Raw genomic sequence first — 19,629 nt, 5'->3', positions numbered from 1 at the left:
ACTTAATCCTCTCCCTCTCCCCCCTTCCGGGGAATTTCGAAAAATCCCTTCTTAGTGAGCATTTTCATGACATACCCTAACGGTGTACCAAATTTCACCTCTTTAGGTTCAGCGGTTTGCTCTGGGCAATGATGAATCAGTGAGTGAATGAGTCAGTCAGGACAAGCAATTTTATATATATAGATATAGAATATCAAATATATTCAAAAATGTATTTTCCTATTAAATTGAAAGAAATCAACCTATTAGCATTTAAATGAATATTTGATATCATTCTACAATTGTTTTTTTTATAAGTATGCCAAAATTCAGTTTAAAAAGTGAGAGAGATGTAATTTTTATGAAAGATTAAGAATGATTTCTTTCATTCATTCTCAAAATTAATCACAACAATTTTAACAAGGAAGTGAATTCATTCTAGGTTGGTGGAATGCTTATACTTCCACGAGTAAATGAAGCTCATCAAGGTATTTATATATGTACTGCTAGTAATTCTCATGGAACAGCCCAAGCTCAAACAAGATTGTTAATTTCCACTCGTAAGTATAATTGTGAACAAATTTGGTTTTGATTTCAACCTGTAAAGATGGTACTTTAAAAATTGTTTTAATACAGTTTTGATGGCAATTTATCATGTTATACAAACTACTCTTAAACATCAAAATGAGTAATTTATAATAATTAAAAAAACTCTTTTAAAAATAACTCTGAAAACAAATTACATATCNTTCCATGTTGTATGAGTCACTTAGATTTTACAAATACGTGTGCCAGGCTGTGAACGGCTCACGTATTTGTAAAATCTAAGTGACTCGTACAACATGGAATTCATATAAAACGGAAAAATCAACAGTGTTATAGGGGGGTCGACTGCACATGTGTGTGATGTATAAATGTGAAGGCACTATCAGAATATATTTGTACATACTCATCCTTGTAATGAGTGTCACACCATTTCAATACTTTTAAGATTACTATATTTCAAGCTGAAATATTTACTGTTTTGATTTAACCTATAGATTTAGTTGATTCTTAATATTCCTATGAAAAATTACATAACTTGCTCCTACATCTCCTTCCTTTTTGAAGCCTCTGAAAATCTGTAAATAGAGTTGTGAATGAGGAACATTGTTAATTACTTGCTGTTCCTGTAGGCCTGGAAGTAACTAGAATTTTGTTCATATGTGATACAAAAGGTACCAATAGAAATATTTTAGCTTTTCTTACTTATTCTATAGGCAACTTTTGTGCAATTATTTGTAATGCATTAGTTGAGTGGTACAATAAGCTTTTGTAATACATAGTAGAGCTTTCCTTTGAGTCATTACAAGTTTCCTTAATGAAATATTGTTTTTGAAGAAAAATTTAATGACCTCACAAAACTTCTTTGATACAATATTGTACTTAGTAGTTATTTCATTTAGTTTTACTTTATTAAACATCATATAATCTGTGATTCTTGATGGAAAAATTTACTAGTTACATATTACACCAATCTTATATCAATTTTTTTTTCCATGAATCCTCACTAATATTCATTAAATTGATTTAATACAAAACCCCCAAAAAATCAGTTGAGAAATAATTAACTATAAATTTATATGATATTATTAATCATTATAGTCAATTATTTTTTTTTAAGGAACAACAAATTAAATTGTATTAAAGTTTGTATAAACTTTTTCAGGTACTGATAAAGTTTTAGTTCTGAAGTGGACAAGATCTGATGGTAAACCAATGTCACCAGATCACACACTTCATAATGGCATCCTAACTATAAACAATGTACAAAAAGAAGATGCTGGTGAATATACTTGTGTTAGTGTTACAGAAGGTGATCTCATTAATTTGGAAGATAAAGCCAGATTGGCTGTCGTAGGTTTGTATTACAAATATTTTATATAATTANAATAAAGCAAGTATGGAATAAGGGAAAAACATTCGGCCACATGAGAAGCAGAAGCGTCGCGATCTGGCAATATTGAAACAAGTTTTGAGAAGGCCACGTGTATCGACAGAAGGCGAGAAGAGAAAATTTACATACTTAAGTACTAATAGTTCACGAAAATAATAATTTTCGTGAACTATTATTACTTAATTATGAAAAAATTTATTACATTTCCTGTTGTACGAGGGTTTTACCCAATTCTCGAACCATGTCGGTGTGAATCCGTGCTATAAAAGTACCGTGTTATACGGGGGATGGTACCAATTCTCGATCCGTGTTAGAGCGAATCCATGCTATAGAAGTGCCGTATTATACGGGGGTTACCTGTATTCTGTTCTTAAAGCATTTATTTTTTTATATTTATAAAAATTTAAAAACTGATGGTATAGGCATGAGATAAGCAGGGGGTCAGGGTTAATCTCGTACTGACCACTCAATCTGCACAGGCTGGTAAAACCCGATCTTGGAGTCGTTCGGATGGCTAGGAGGGCAAAACGAGTGGGGAGTGCGTCGGTAAGTCGACAGGTTTCCTCGGATACATATGAGACAGGTTTAACAAATAACAAAATAAAGGTTTATTATATAACTAAAGCTAATTTACAGGAGTATACATAAGGAATTAAATAATTAAATGCAGATAACACACAAATCTATTGGTAACGGTGATCTAACTAGTAACTATGCCGCATGTCTAACTTCTAGAGTGAGATGAGAGAGTTTACAAAGGTTACTGCATTTAGATATACCTTAATATGATGTCAGATGATGGTATGCGATGGTCATTCTGGACTATGGAAGCTGGCTGGCTGTCACAGGCTTATGTCTTCTACCGGCTTCTCCTTGGACAGGACCGGGACGGGAGACACTTGTACTCAGACCTTCCTGATGATCATGTGGAGGGACGATCGCCCTGAGCTGTTTGAGACGATCGTTTTTATACAATCGTCGTTGGCACTGAGCCAACTGGTCATTCACTCATTATGATGACTAATTAGCACCTGCACGTTGACTAATTAACAAACGGACGATGATTTGCTTTCTTCCTTTCTATCTTGTCGATGTGTAAGATTCGACATCCAATCTATTTCCGTTATAACTTGTGATAATTTTTTTAATCCTCTAATGTAAAAATATGTTGAACTCAAAAATTTACGCCCTCAAAACGCTCAGGCTCACATAGGCTTGTATTTTTGCTAGGGTTACTATTATTGACCTGTTTTTCATTTAGAAACAAAATTAAATAATCTTCTGTGATAAAATTAAATACAAAAACTATTGAGACATGCTGATTAATATATTTCTTCTAATTTATTAAATGATGATAATATTCTATTGACCTTGTGAAACGAATTAGCAAAAATGACATGAACTGTTTAGGTGTTTGGGTAGGAAATATTGGCTATGAAAAGAAATAAGTCACAAGAGAAAGTGAAATCAAATTTGTAAGAGATATCAATTTATTCTAGATCATGGACTTCTTACAACATACATTTAAAATTTGTTGAAGTAAAGTGCATGATGAATATCTGCATTGACAAAAATATTAAAGAAAAATAATGTAGATTTCTTTACATTTCTACACTGTAGATTGTTAATCATTAAATTATGACTGGAATACTTATTATTTAATTTTCTTTAATTGAAATAAATTAGATTATGATTTGCATTAATACTATAATAAATATTAATAATAATGTTATAATATTAATTTATTTATTTATATAATTTATAATAATTTTTGTGCATAATATAAATTATTATTGAACTTTTAAATTTCATAATTGCTGTCTGTAATTTTTAGATCGGTTACCTCCATCAGTAAGAATTGAGCCTGAAAGACAGACAATCATTCAAGGTAAAATTGGTGAATTACGATGTATTGCAAGTGGTACTCCTGGTCCTGTTGTCACTTGGAGTAAAGTTGGTGGAGAATTAACTCCAAGACATCAGGTATTTTAAATAGATTTTAGAATATTAAAATATATTTATTATAATTATAAATTAAATTTTTTCTTTATAAGGTTCAAGGAGAACAACTAATAATTAAAGATGCAAAAATAGAAGATAGAGGATTGTACACTTGCACTGCTGAAAATAGAGATGGTTCTGCACAAGCATCTTCAATAGTAGAAATTGAAAGTAAGTTCATATACTATTAATTGCTTTATTTAAAAAGCTACTTTTTTAATTAGGATATCAATGCATCAGTTGTAGAAAGAAACGATAATGTATTTATTAATCAGTTTCTATATATTCATATAAATTAAGTAGTCTAATTCTAAATTTTGATATACAGAAAAAAACTAATGGTTAAACTGATGATTAAATGTACATAATTTTTAGAAATATAAATTTGTCTCAATTTTCAATAGTATGATTCAAATAAGTTGATAACATAATCATAGTCTGGGATATATTTTAGTTGTATTTAAAAAGGCAACATATACAAATTAAAACTCTTCAGGAAAAATTAGAAATTATCAGTTTGGATTCATTTTTATTCTTTACTTTTGTAAAACCTATATTTAAATAGTCAGTAACTGAGTGTTTCATTAAAAATTACAAAGTAGATTAATATTATTTTAAATAAAGGATTTGCTGTATCTAAGATTTACTATTTAAAAAATATATAATTCCATCATCTAAATTGTTTCCTGTTAAGGAAATTAAAAATATTTACAATTAAAAATTTTATTAACAGAATATTTGTACAAAAATATATTCAAATACTTGTTTTTAATCTGATTTAAAAACAAAAGAAACTTTTATACATCTTGATTTGTTTGCATGTTTTATTTCATATAAAAGTCAATAAAAAAGAGAAATTTCTCTTAAGTCTTCAGTTTACCTTCTTCAATAAAAATTAGTATAAATAATTACTGGAAATAACTGAATGAAATATATGATAAATCAATAATGTAAAATTTTTACATAATGTTACAAATTTAATTTAAGATAATTAATTAATTAACTGAACTTGGAGATTTTTAGCAATATTTGAACAATTAAAGCTTTTTCTTCAAAAATTAAAAAAATATTTTTATTAAACCTGATGAATTTTAATCCTGATTTGAAAAATAACTTTCCCTGCTCATCTAGTGAATAGATATTACTAGAGACTTGACATGTAGTCTGCAAACTAGATAAAATAAAATTATTTTCATCAATTATTAATGTTAATGATATTTTATTTTATTTATTTTTATTTTATTTATTAAAATAAGAAAGACAAAACATTTCACACTTTGTTTCTAGCAGTTTTAATCCATGTGAAAGGTTTTGTGTCTTTCTTATTTTAAGTAGTTCTAGCTTTGTGTGCATGGAAGTTATTTATTAACATCGATAGTGATCAAAGGAAGTTTAAAACATTGTTTTAATTTGATATTCTGATAAAGCCTTGAAAAGAATGACAAACAACAATGACTGCAGCCACAATAACTGATTAAATAAATATATCCTATCCATCTTGGTTGCAACTATAAAGCAATTTTTTTCAACTATCAGAAATTTCAAATAGTTAATATATATTTAAACTGTTAGTATATAATGTTCTACTTCATAATAAATACAGAAGTATTTTCCTTCTTGTATATATGATAATGAACATTAGCTCCATTCTTATCTAAACTGTAGTCTTTCCCAGAATAACAGTTTGACAATTATTCAGTTGATGAATCAACACTTGATTTATTCCAATCATAATAATCTATTTGTTAAATGTACTATGTAGAACATTTAAAGTAATAAATAAAGAACTCAATGGTCACTAATTGAACTAAGTAAAAGATAATATAATATAAAATCAATCCCTTGTATCATGCATGATTTTTTTCCACTTTTCTTTTTTTTAGTTTTATTATGCACAAGTTTATTGCATAAAAACTTATTTTTGTAAATATTTTACTTAGTATTTAAACAAATAAAACATATTAACATTAACATGTTGATAAGTAGTCATTTTCTTTAAATGCATCATGCAAAAAGTCACATAAATAGCAAAAATTAAAAATGAATGGCAGTTTTCTAGAAATTTAATACACTAAACTATATTATAAAATACTATTACTACTACTATTCTCAGGTGTGAGTAAGAGATTATACAATTAAAAAATGGGACCAGTCATTTCCAAAAAGTTTTTTTGTTTTTTGTTTTGTTTTGTTTGACAAGTTGAACTTTATATAATTTATTCCAGCTTATATTTGATTTTTTACTTTTTCTACTCTGTGGGCACTAAGAGAGCCTTTTTTCAGACCCATTGTGGGTTTGAGGTATCCAGGTGGTGAGGGATGGAGCACTTTCCAAAAATGAATGAACATCCTAACTTATCTTTTAGTTACATTAACATCAATCATGATTAAAATTTTCTTACATTTCATGAACACAGTATGAATACTGCAGTATTGGCTAATTTATTGAATCATAAAAAATTCCATTAACTAGTAACATACATTTATTAGAAAATTCTAACATGCAATGATATTCAGCATAAAAAATTTATCAAGCATTTTGATTTGCTAAAATGTTTAAGGAATCTAAATGATTAAACATATTTCAACATTATGCATATCTCATCCTTAGATTTTTAACTCAAAAAATTTGATGTTGAGTTACCTGTAGTCTTGAAAAATATTTAATCTAATAAATTGATTATACTGTGAGCATTTTATAGCATATCTAGGGTGCACAAAGGATTTTCCACATTTTCTAAAGACTCTTAGTGACTGTAAACAATGGCAAAACTTTTTGATGCATCTGTAATTGCAATTTAAAATTGGCTTATAACTCAGAGGTTGCCAACCAGTGGTTTGTGGAGAAATTTGGACATTAGTTATGTGAAGTATTATGAAAGAAATGCAAAATGTCTGGTTACTTTTTCTCAATCATTGAGTATTTTTTTATTTGAATCTAAAACCAAACACTAAATGACCTGTTATCAATAAATAATAATGTAAATAAATCAATAATGTTGTGAGTGCAATTGTTGATCTTTGTGCAAAAAAGCCAATAATCCATGAACTTATTTCAAACAAACTTCATACTAATTTGATATGACATTCACTTGTTTAATTATATTAATAAAGTAAAATGAAACTTTTATGATCATTATTCTATAATGTTTGTATCATTTAAAAAATTATGAAAGTGGTCTGTGGGATTCAAAATTGTGAGTTTAATGGTTCCTGAGGTCAGAAAGGTTGGCAACCACTATTATAAACCATCTGATTGCATAATCAACAACTGCTTCCAAATTTCCTTTTAAACACAGATAACCTGGTGTTATTTGCATAAAATTACTAACGTTTGTCTATTACTATAATCTAATATGTAACAAAATACTTGGTATTATCTATTTAATTTTTTAAAATTTGAATCTTTTTGAATTTTCAGATTAACTATAAGTTTTAAAATGAACTCATCTATTATATTATTATAGGAAGAGAAATTCCCGCAATTGAAATATATCCATCTCCAACTCAAAAAGTTTTATCTGGAGGAAATGCTTTGTTCCAATGTAGAGTAGTAGCTGGAATACCTTCTCCAACTGTAGAATGGACAAGATCAGATGGCAGTCCTTTCACAAGTAGCACTGAAATTTTACAAGGTGGCGTAATTAGGTATGTATGTTAAATATGAAATAAATATCCTATTATCCAAATTCCTGATATTTGAATCATTTACAGGAATGCAACAGATTTAGATATCAAGTTGTATAAATTGTATAACAGTTTAAAAGACAGTCTAAAAAATGGGGTTATTATTTTACAAGTTAGGGTTATGAAAATTAGAAAAAATTTGACCTGAAATTAATCTAGTAGACCCTCTGGATGACTACATCACCAAGATGTCAAACATCTCATAAGACCCACAAACTTCATATGAAATGTAAAATTATAAAGGCACAAATTAATATATAACAACATTTATTCAATGATATAAGCCTAATAATACTATTCTAATGATGATATTCTATTTGTTTATTTTTTTACCTATCCCTATTTATCCATGATCAAAAAGTATTGGGAATGGTTCAATAAAACTCAAGATTTGCATTTATTCTTCAAAATTTATTTTGTTTTCTTCAAAGTAATCTCCTCCCATTGCAATACACTTATGTTTCAAAGATTGGAAAAAACATTATCATGCTTTAATGTTGTTTTTTGTGAAACCTCCTTGGGACTTTTTAATTTAATTGGGGTAGAAAATTTAATTTTATGACATAAATTGACTCAAAACAGTGAGTGAAAATCAAAAATTAAAAAATTTTTTTTTAATGTTGAGGAAACAGGAACAAGTCACACAGTGCTACACTGGGTGAATATAGAGCTTGCAGAATCATATTTGTTGAATTTTTTTGCCAAAAATTTACAAACAAGAGCTTTGTGAGCAGGTGCATTATTATAGTGCAAAATCTCAGGTTTCACACCAGAAATTGGGTTGTTTTCTACAAATTGCTTCACACAAACAAAGCAAAACACTCAAACAATAGCCTTTGTTAACAGTTTGGCCAGTTGGAAGGAATTTGTGATGTGCAACACCATAAAAGTTGAAAACAGTCAACATGATTTGATTTTTGACTGACTTTGACAGTCTTTTTTGGTCTCACTTCCTCTTTTGAGTGCTATTCACTTGATTGTTGAGCTGTTTGTGTTTCAATACCCATAATGATGCATTTTAGAAACAATTTGCCTCGAGAATGCATTTCATCAGCCACTCAAACATGTTGTTTTTTAAAAAAATTCTACTTCTTGAGTCATCCTGCAAATGTTAAGCACCACAAGCCCAACTGATCTTTTAAAATTGCTTGACAAGATCCAAATGATACTGGAACTTATTCAATAATGTCCCTAATGATGATCATTGAACAATGTGTTGTTTATCAGTTCAATAGACAATCTATCAGAGCATGATTTGTCTTCAACGCATTCTCTGCCTTCCAAACATTTGTACCACTCGAAAAACCATGTTTTTGATAAATTATTTTAACTAAGTCTTCTTGCAACATTTCTAACATTTTTGTAGCAGTAGTTCCATTGTGGAAACAAAATTTACTGCATCTTCTTTGCTCAATTACTCTCAACATTTTGAAAAATTGCTGATGCAAAAATTCTCTATGCACAAAACAAGTATTTATTTGCAAATGAAAACAGATGATCACATACAGATTGCTACTAGATGATGAAAGTTATACTAAACAGTGGCAGCACCTGCTTCCATGTGCACAGTTTAAATGAACCATTTCCAATACTCTGATCACAGTGTATATATTTAATATTCTAAATCTTAGGGTTTTACTGTACTGTACATACCTGATGTGAGAATATGGGGGTACAAGAGTGTTACTCATAACCCTTTTGATCTGTCGGAATGGTTAGATCCGCTCACGATGTCACTGGATGGTGTTTTAGGAGGGCTATAAGTCGAGTGGGGAGGTCACGGGCAAGTTCCAATCATTGTCAAATGAATGGACAGGTGTATTAACACACAGCAAAGAATTTAATGGTTATATAAAAAGAAGTACAAATGAAAATAAACTAACAACTAAGTATAACTTTAAATACCAAGAGAGAGTTTACAATGATCTACAATAATACCTCTAGTTGACCGTAGTCTTCTGTATGCACAGAGTTACTTTCAGAGAGGCCTGGAGACAGCGGTGGCAGGGGAGGATTGACAGACTGTATTGGGAGAGTTCGTTGGTTTCTATACCATGGTCTGCACTTCCATGTGGCAGAGTCATTTCTGGGTCATCTGCCCTGAGTTCTCGTATAACCTCCTTTTTATGCTAAATTCCCCTCCAATCAGGTTTTAGTATTTGTAGCATCTGACGGGATATATGTTCTGACTCATATGGACAGATGTTTGTCGGAGATGTGTGATAACATCTTTCCAAAGAAAGTTTTATCAATACTTCCCTTTCCTACTAAAAGTGACAAAATGTGTCATTATTGACTTTAAAATATTACCTTAATTTTTGATTAATTAATTTAGTTTTGGACTGGTTAAATAACATTATTCTCTGTCTAGAATCCCACACCTGGTAAAAACAATGTTCAAGTTCAGTTATTATGAAAAGCCAAGCAAGCTGCTTTTGATGTTAATTAAATTTTTATTTCAATATATAGAAGTTGTATATTGAAAATTATCAGAAAGATTCTCTATTTACACAAACTATTATGCATTTTTAGTTTCTTCAATTATCACATTTTATGAATATAATGTATTTTAAGTGAATGGGTTAGTTAGCTTAATTAAAAGAAAGTAAATAAACTAACAAAAAGATGGAAAGTTTTTATAAACTTTCTTTTTTCATTTAAAATCTTTATTTTGTTTGAACAGATTTAATAGAGTAACTGGTGAAGAAGAAGGAAATTATGTATGTAAAGCTGAAAATATTGTCGGAGACGTTGTAGCTGTTGCCTCCTTACAAATTGAGGGTAAAAGTTATAAGTTTACTTTCAATCAATAAAAATTTATTTAAATTGTTGAAACTAAAAATAATATAATTATATTCTTAACACAGGTGCACCAGTTTTAAGAATATTGCAGGCAAATCCCTATCGTGCCCGTCCTGGTGATACAGTGAGATTTGAATGTACTGCATCTGGAGATCCAAAACCTAGCTTAGAATGGAGGAAGTTAAGACAGCCACTTGTATCTTATGCTGCATCTGAAGAAGAAGAAGGAACAGCTGTATTGGAAATAAAGAGAGTAGCATTGTCAGATGCAGGAGTCTATGTCTGCAAAGCAAGAAGTGCTACTGGAGTTTCAGAAGAACGCATTCAATTAGTTGGTATGTTTATTTTTAGAAAATCATTCACAAAATTTTATAGTATACACTGCTGCTTTTTAAAAAATTAAAATGCAATATTAAAAATAATTATTTGAAATTCTATATTTACATAATTATTTAATATGTTTATAGTTGAAGATATAGATACAGATATTCCAGCAGTCAGTGTTTTGGAGAGAGTAGTAACAGCTAATGTTGGAAGCAAAATAGAACTTAGATGCATTGTAAAAGGTAATATATCAGTTTTTACATTAGTGATGAGCAACCTTTTTTTGATATTGGTCTCAAGGGAACATATACATTCATTCAGATTTATTAATGTAACAAGGTTACATGACCTGATGTCGCAAGTGCATAATCAGGCAGAGCCGTAACTAGCCATTCCTGTGCCCTGTGCAAGAATTTGTATTTAGGCCCCTTAATTTATTTGTTTTGGGAAAATAATAAAACAAATACATTACAATAGATTTTTAATAAGATTTATTTTAATTAAATTTTTCTGGCTTTCATTTCAGCAAATTCATTAATTACACCTTCATAATTAATATTTTTGACAATGTTGCATTCTATTGAAATAATAGAAATATTGGATAATCGTTCTTGTCCGATAGTTGATCTTAAATAATTTTTTATTAAGTTTAACTTGCTAAAACTTCTCTCGCACGAAGCAATAGAAACGGGAAGAGTTAGAAATATTCGAAGAGCGACATTGATATTTGGGTAAGACTCAATTAAACCAAAATCATGAAGAGCCTGTAGAATATTAAGCGGAGATGCAGTTTCTATATTTTGTATAAGAGTCGTTACTTCAAAATTAAAACTTTCAATTTCACTTGTGAATTCGTACTTTTTTAAATCTTTGCTATATTTAATAGCGAGATCTGCAGCCGATTTTTTTAAATCAGCAACACTCATGTATTGTAAAGACGAGCCACAGAGAAAGCAAAAATCGTCACAGATAGTTTTCATTTTTTCATAACGCCAATCTATTTGACACAATAGAGTGTCAAGAACACTGTAAATTTGTATTTTAAATAATTTTTCGGGTGTCAAGTTACTTCCTTCATCTGGTGTTTTATCTATTTCCATTATCTTAACTTTTTTTTTTCGTTTATTAAGAAATCCCTTTTCTATACTTTTTGGTTTGTTTTAAGAATATGATCAATAATAGCATCTGTTAATATTGTTGGCCATAAAGCTATATCATTTATTACTTCCATGTATCTATATATATCGAAGCGTTTTTCTGGACTATTTCTATCTTCTGCGTTTTCGCAATCCCTTTTTTCAGTAGCATTTTAAAGACTGCGGGAGCCCCTTCGGGGCCCTACGCGCCCGCATAGTTCGCTTACCGCTTAATCCGCCGTTCAGGTATACACCACATATGCGTACCACTATAAAGCAAAAAATGATGTCAGAATTTCTGCACGCCTTTTACAACCTCGAGACTAAGATTTTATTCGGGAGTTACCGTTTTCAATTTAGTAATTTTAAAAAAATCCTCGGGCAGATTTATTTTTGTTACAAAATGTTACCTTTACAGATTTCTAGCTCTGCACACTGTAGAAAAATCTAGAAATACAGTTTTGTATATCGTAATAATATTAGTAGTTGCCAGAGAGCTCTATAAAGTAGAGAAAAATCTGTAAATTTGAAAACTATAAACATAAATTTAAATTTCTCAAAAAATAAATTAAAAAATCTCAAAAGTCGCTACTTTTGACCGATTTGTCTGAGGTCTCCGCTACCTCACTACGTCCCTCTAAAAGTCGCATCAGTTGGGAACAGGGAACACTGGTGAGCAGACATCTAGGGTCTAAGTAAGGCGAAATGTAATCGCCAAACCGCGCTGTAGAAAGGCGGAAAAATTTTAAAATTAAAAATATAATTTCTTGTGAACAGCAGTTTGGGCCCCCCTTCCAAGTGGGCCCTGTGCGGGTGCACCTGTTGCACCTGCCTAGTTACGGCTCTGTAATCAGGTATTATAATACAATATATTTGTTAGTTGGTTTTACAGACATAAAATAACAGTACAGTATCGTTGTAAAATTGCAGGTATATGTTTTGATTTTACATGACTATTCTTGATAATTAAGCACATTTGTTGATTTACAAACATAGATAGTACTATGTACTAACAGCAATTGGTTGATACATAGAAGTTTGCAAGTTTTTTTACAAGAAGAGTTTTACATGCCAAGTTATATATATAAATACAAAGTATAATTAGAACATACCGTTACAAAGTAAAACAATAATGTTACAACAGCTGATAAAGTAACAACAGTTTGCTGTAAAACAATTAACAAAGCATAAATGCTAATATGTAATATTATATTAACAATTAAAAATTAAATATAAAAATCAAACTTGTGGAAAAGAAAGTGTCTAGAACAGCAATGTTCCAGGTGACAGGAAGTTTTTCAATCAAAGTCTTTGAAGAATCTGTATGAGATTGATACGTAAGAAAGCAGAGTAACACATATCAGACTGTCACTGTGAACTTTTCATAAGTCCATGGGTATTCTCAGCACCACTAAAGTACGTGGGTGAGGGAACGTATACAGTCCCCCTATAACACTGTTGATTTTTCTATTTTATATGAATTCCATGTTGTATGAGTCACTTAGATTTTACAAATACGTGTGCCAGGCTGTGAACGGCTCACGTATTTGTAAAATCTAAGTGACTCGTACAACATGGAATTCATATAAAACGGAAAAATCAACAGTGTTATAGGGGGGTCGACTGCACATGTGTGTGATGTATAAATGTGAAGGCACTATCAGAATATATTTGTACATACTCATCCTTGTAATGAGTGTCACACCATTTCAATACTTTTAAGATTACTATATTTCAAGCTGAAATATTTACTGTTTTGATTTAACCTATAGATTTAGTTGATTCTTAATATTCCTATGAAAAATTACATAACTTGCTCCTACATCTCCTTCCTTTTTGAAGCCTCTGAAAATCTGTAAATAGAGTTGTGAATGAGGAACATTGTTAATTACTTGCTGTTCCTGTAGGCCTGGAAGTAACTAGAATTTTGTTCATATGTGATACAAAAGGTACCAATAGAAATATTTTAGCTTTTCTTACTTATTCTATAGGCAACTTTTGTGCAATTATTTGTAATGCATTAGTTGAGTGGTACAATAAGCTTTTGTAATACATAGTAGAGCTTTCCTTTGAGTCATTACAAGTTTCCTTAATGAAATATTGTTTTTGAAGAAAAATTTAATGACCTCACAAAACTTCTTTGATACAATATTGTACTTAGTAGTTATTTCATTTAGTTTTACTTTATTAAACATCATATAATCTGTGATTCTTGATGGAAAAATTTACTAGTTACATATTACACCAATCTTATATCAATTTTTTTTTCCATGAATCCTCACTAATATTCATTAAATTGATTTAATACAAAACCCCCAAAAAATCAGTTGAGAAATAATTAACTATAAATTTATATGATATTATTAATCATTATAGTCAATTATTTTTTTTTAAGGAACAACAAATTAAATTGTATTAAAGTTTGTATAAACTTTTTCAGGTACTGATAAAGTTTTAGTTCTGAAGTGGACAAGATCTGATGGTAAACCAATGTCACCAGATCACACACTTCATAATGGCATCCTAACTATAAACAATGTACAAAAAGAAGATGCTGGTGAATATACTTGTGTTAGTGTTACAGAAGGTGATCTCATTAATTTGGAAGATAAAGCCAGATTGGCTGTCGTAGGTTTGTATTACAAATATTTTATATAATTAATATTTTTATTCTTTAATATTCAAACTTAAATTTTTTTTTAAATGCAATCATAGGACCATATGCAAATGGTAAGAATAGATTTTAGATATAAATGTTCTATGTAATGAGCATAGAATTTTTTTTATTCATTACAGCTATTAAATTTCTCCTATATCAACTTTTATAATACAGTTTACAATTTTTAGTATTGGACAAAAGTACTTTCAACAAATTATAGTAAAGAATAAAAATATATTTAAATTGGGAAAAATAGTTGTTTAAAATATTCTAAATATGGAATTTAACTTATTAGATACATATATACAAATATCTTTTAAAAGCTGGGCTTTCTGGAATAATAGTGCTGGAAAAGTACGAAAAGTGTGTTTGTTTGGTTTTAAATATATAAAGTTTTATAATATTCTAACTTCTAATTACCATAACTGTCTGTGAATAACTTGCAGGCTGTTAATCTGAACTTGCTTTCAAACTATCTGTTAATTTTAAATTACAATTTCAAACTTTTCCAGCAGATTTTCCTTTTGTTAAATGTACCAAGAATGCCTTTATGTACAACACACATTCATGTTTTTTAAAGAATTTTTTTATCTGCCATTGCAATTTTTCTGAAAAACATCAAAGACATGGCTGATCTTTAGTTCTGATTTTCTGTATGTCAATCCACATTTGACATTACTAATACTCTTACTTGAATTTTTATCATAAAAGTTGATAAAAGAGAATTTCTTAATATAGAATCTTAGAAGTCAATTTTCCGTAGTAAAGGTTGTTACACGCTAGGTGATTTCTCACTCCACAGACATGTCTCTGAGCGACAAAAACCTGTTGATGTTCATAATGTTCAGACAAACAAGGAGTCATATGAGCAACATTTTTACCTGGAAAGCATAAATTTTCACTAATGGCACAAAAACATGTATCATTGAGTACCTTGTGGTGATATTCTTTAAATGTGGTTATACCATAAATTGGCTCTTACAATTGAAGTAAAGAAATAAAATGTCATGTCCTGCCAACCATCGACAAGTGACTAGCCTCTATTTTTATTTTTGTGTTGCAAACAAGAGCAGTACTCACATGATAAATTTATATGCACTTATCGGTTAAAGCAAGTGACAGGGAGACTTTCTCTCTCTCAAAAGTCAAAGTGATTTGACCCCTTGACAACTGCCCTCTCACTGCCTGTAGAACAGGTTTTTCTGTCTCCTAGAAAAATTGCTGATGTGTCCTTAAGAACTAAACAATGGACTGTGTAATATCCAATAATAAGGGTTCAAGAGTAAATGTGCAACTTTCTTAATAAAATTTACAATGACATGTTAAGTAATAAGTAAGTAAAGTATTTTCTATTATTTCATATATATTAAGATGATGATTAACCAGCAAAAACCATATTTAACAGCTTTGCTTTATTTCCTGTCATTAACACTCATTTGTCTCCTCTGTCAACAAAGATTGGATGATTTGACACTACCCTGATGCAAAAACTAGTTTCTTTACAGTCACTCAACAGGGTACTTGTAGTGAAACAAATAACTGGCAATAAAGCTGTCCTTGAATTTATATTTCTTCGACTTTCATGGAAAATTATATTTTGATATTCATAAAAGATTGCCACTGTAAAAAAACAAAAATCTTTCATTTCTTTCCACTTTTCAAGTATTGTATAATGAATTGATTTATTTTTGCTACTCAATAACATGCATCATAACAATCAACTCGTTCATTTTGAAATTTCTCTAAATTACATCATAATATTTGAAAAAGATGCTAAAATCCTGGGTTAAAATATATAAATTGACCAGATATCCAAATACAAACATATCTAAGCCCAATAGTTATCTGGCAATTGTTTGGCTTTAATATTAGATCAGGTTATACTGGATTATTTAGCATTTAATTATTAATAGTATCAACAATATAGACATCTCACAATTGATGCAGTTATATTCATTATAATAATTGTAAAGCAGAAAAGCATTAGAAAACCAGTGTTGATTGAGTTTCACCTTTAGAAATGCCATTTAATATCAGTGAACCTATTTTATGGCAATTTTACATTACATCAATTGTCAATATATTCAAACCAATAAGGAAGAATCTTTCAATACTGTTAAAAGGATGGATATTAATTATCATAAACAAAACATTGAAGTTGACAGAAGACAGATAGATTATTGCAAAAATGAGTAAAATAATGATTGGACATGCCAAGCATAGAAATAAGACCATTTCAAAACAACTTGTCAAGAATTTTGGCTAGGATATTCAAAAGTTAAAACATATCTGTATTTGTTTAGGTGTTAGATATGTAAACATCTTGGGAGAAAAATTAATATGTAAATTTGAGTATATAGTAAAAGAGAATACAATAGTTTTAATATTAAGTTTACTATCTTATTAATTAAAGTAGTAAACTTATATTGTATAAAAGTAAAGTATGATCTTGTTATATATTATAAGGTGCTCCTTATAAAATATAACAAGATCATAGAAGCAGTCCTTGGATAAGATCAAAAATGTTCATTGGATGTTTTTATTAAAATTGTTTTACTGGATTTTAAAAGTTCTTGATTGTGTGTGATTTTATAAGTAAACATTTATATAATGAAATTAAGTGATGTTTTTGAAAATTTAGAGAGAATTTTTAATTTTACAATTTGTTCTTCTTTTAAAATACTTGTATTTTTATATGTATGAACTGAAAAGAAGAATACAGTAGAGCATCAATTATCCGACCTCTGATCAACCATCAAATCGGTTAACCAATTGCGTTCTAGTTGGCAAGTTCAAATGGCCGCTAGTGATGTGGCGCTACAATATTTGGCTATGTCTTGGCTACTTTAATATTATTTTTGTTGAATTTTTGCGTGTTTTAGCCGGCAACACTGGCTCGACCATGAAAGGGAGGCCAGTATTTAAATAAGGCTTAATTTTCTAATTATGAGTGGTGGTTTGTTTTGTGAGCAATAAAATAATTTTCAAATAATTTTTAACGATACAATAGCGATGATTATTATTTTAAAAAAATTTTGTTAGGCTTAACATCGATGAAAATTCAACGCGAAGTAGGTTAATAGCAATATACTAATATGCTATACTAATAATGTATTTTTTTTATACTTTTTGGTTATCTGTTTTTTCAGTTATACGATCAACTCCAGTCCCCAATTGAGTTGGATAATTGATGCTCTACTGTAGTTCAAAATCCATTTTCTGCATTAGATAAATATGTAAATATTTTATAACCAAAAACAAAATTTTTATAATGAATTTATTTATAATTTGGTGTTATTTAAACTTATAATAATTAAACTGAAAATTATTTATTATAGAACTAAAAGATAAATTCCTAGAATGATGAAGATATAACTTCGACAGATCTTGCTTTTTAGGCTACTGTTGGAATTTGTAATATTGATTCAAGTTTATATGTAGTCACATCACCACTGGAACTGTCAGTTTACAATTTTGATTATGATTATGTAATTTACAGGCAGTACCAATGGAGATGTGACTGTAGGGAGGATTCTAACGGTGGTCTAAATGGAAAAGTATGTAGGAGTTAGAGCTTCACATAGAGAAATAAAGTTCCTAAATTGATAAGCTTATTTTTTATTTTTACATTATTACTGTTCTAGTTATACTATTTTTATTACCACTTTTTAGTTCTACAATATATATTATTTTTATATAATTAAATGTAACAAATGCCAAAGTTTACAATTTTAATTGCTTACTGTTACGTAAATGTTTAGATATTTAAAAAATAAAAATAAAATTAATTACCAAATCAGAATAATCATAGATTTAGATATGTCTTCCAATACTTTTAAATACTGTTTACAAATGATGAATCACTAAAATAATTAATACACTAACAGAACTGAAAGAAGAAAATTCAAATATACCTGAGTGGATTAAGATCAAATTTTGTTTCTTACTGTGTATAAAAAAATTATTAGTAATAAAAAATTATTTGACATCATTTGACTATTTTTTTTTCTCCCTTTCCAGCTCCTCCAACCATTCATTTGAATCCGATCTCACAAATTGTCAAAGTTGGTGATATTGTTAGGATCCATTGTACTGCAATTGGAGACCAACCAATCACAGTTGATTGGAGTAGACCTGGTCATCAACTTGCACCCAACGTTGTTCAAATTAACGGTGTTCTAGAATTTAGAGGAATTACATTGCGTGATTCAGGGCGTTATTTATGTACAGCGGTAAATGCTGCTGGTAAAGCAAGAGGATATGCAGATGTTACTGTTAATGGTTTGTAAAATGGTGATTATTATTAATTTTTATAATGAATTGAAAATTTATATTTTGATTATTTTTCATCTGCTTTAGAACGAGAACCTGATTCAAATTACAGAGAAGAAACAGGCTTTCTAGGTGCTAGTATTGAATTAAGATGTCCAATAGCAGGTTTTCCTCCACCTACAATCGTATGGAATAAAGAAGATGGAACCATAGCTCCAAATGTAAATATTGTTAACAATGAATTAAGGTAAATAATTATTTCTTTAATAATACACTTTTCAATATTCATACTATTAGTAATAATAGTTATATTTATCATTTAAGAATTATTCCATAATGAGATAGGAAAGTCCTGCTTATTAAATCCAGAATTTACAATACAACTAGAAAATTAAGAGCCTTACTTGTATTCCTCTAGTCTATATGTGAATAAAAAGAAACCACTAATTCTAAATATTGCAGTTAATATCAAATTAGAGACCTCTATTAATCTGAAATAAATATATAAAGAAATTTTGAGTCTTTTTAGGCTCAGTAAATTATAGAGATAAGAAAATTCAGAAATTAGACTATTTATATATTTTGGAACAGTCAATGATAGGTTGTTGTTAAGGCAACAGCCTATGCTTTTGCAATTGTAATTTTAGTTTTCAAAGTTCTACAAAGTAAATGGATAATAATAGATAAAGCTACACACCAACCAATGCCGAATATTATCGGGCTAGATTCAGCATTGATTGGTGTGTAGTTTTATAATATATGGTTTAGTGATGATGTTTCTTTATATAGTAATAACAGAGATAAGTTTTATAAATATGGAAGAAATTAAATTT

General features: G+C 29.2%; 1 protein-coding gene across 1 annotated transcript in view; it reads left to right on the top strand.

Annotated features, from left to right (window-relative positions):
• LOC111632167 (basement membrane-specific heparan sulfate proteoglycan core protein-like) overlaps nucleotides 1-19,629 on the top strand; it is a 208,133-nt gene that overhangs the window by 152,841 nt on the left and 35,663 nt on the right. The window contains 10 exon segments of the mRNA XM_023376533.1: nucleotides 422-539; nucleotides 3,750-3,898; nucleotides 3,970-4,087; nucleotides 7,384-7,564; nucleotides 10,287-10,384; nucleotides 10,471-10,740; nucleotides 10,873-10,971; nucleotides 14,306-14,497; nucleotides 18,545-18,805; nucleotides 18,884-19,043. Coding sequence (XP_023232301.1) covers nucleotides 422-539; nucleotides 3,750-3,898; nucleotides 3,970-4,087; nucleotides 7,384-7,564; nucleotides 10,287-10,384; nucleotides 10,471-10,740; nucleotides 10,873-10,971; nucleotides 14,306-14,497; nucleotides 18,545-18,805; nucleotides 18,884-19,043 — 1,646 coding nt within the window.

This window comes from Centruroides sculpturatus, unplaced genomic scaffold (assembly GCF_000671375.1).
Source record: "Centruroides sculpturatus isolate CEXI.00-Female unplaced genomic scaffold, Cexi_2.0 scaffold703, whole genome shotgun sequence".
Lineage (NCBI taxonomy): Eukaryota > Metazoa > Arthropoda > Arachnida > Scorpiones > Buthidae > Centruroides > Centruroides sculpturatus.
This window is presented reverse-complemented; position numbering and strand designations above follow the sequence as displayed.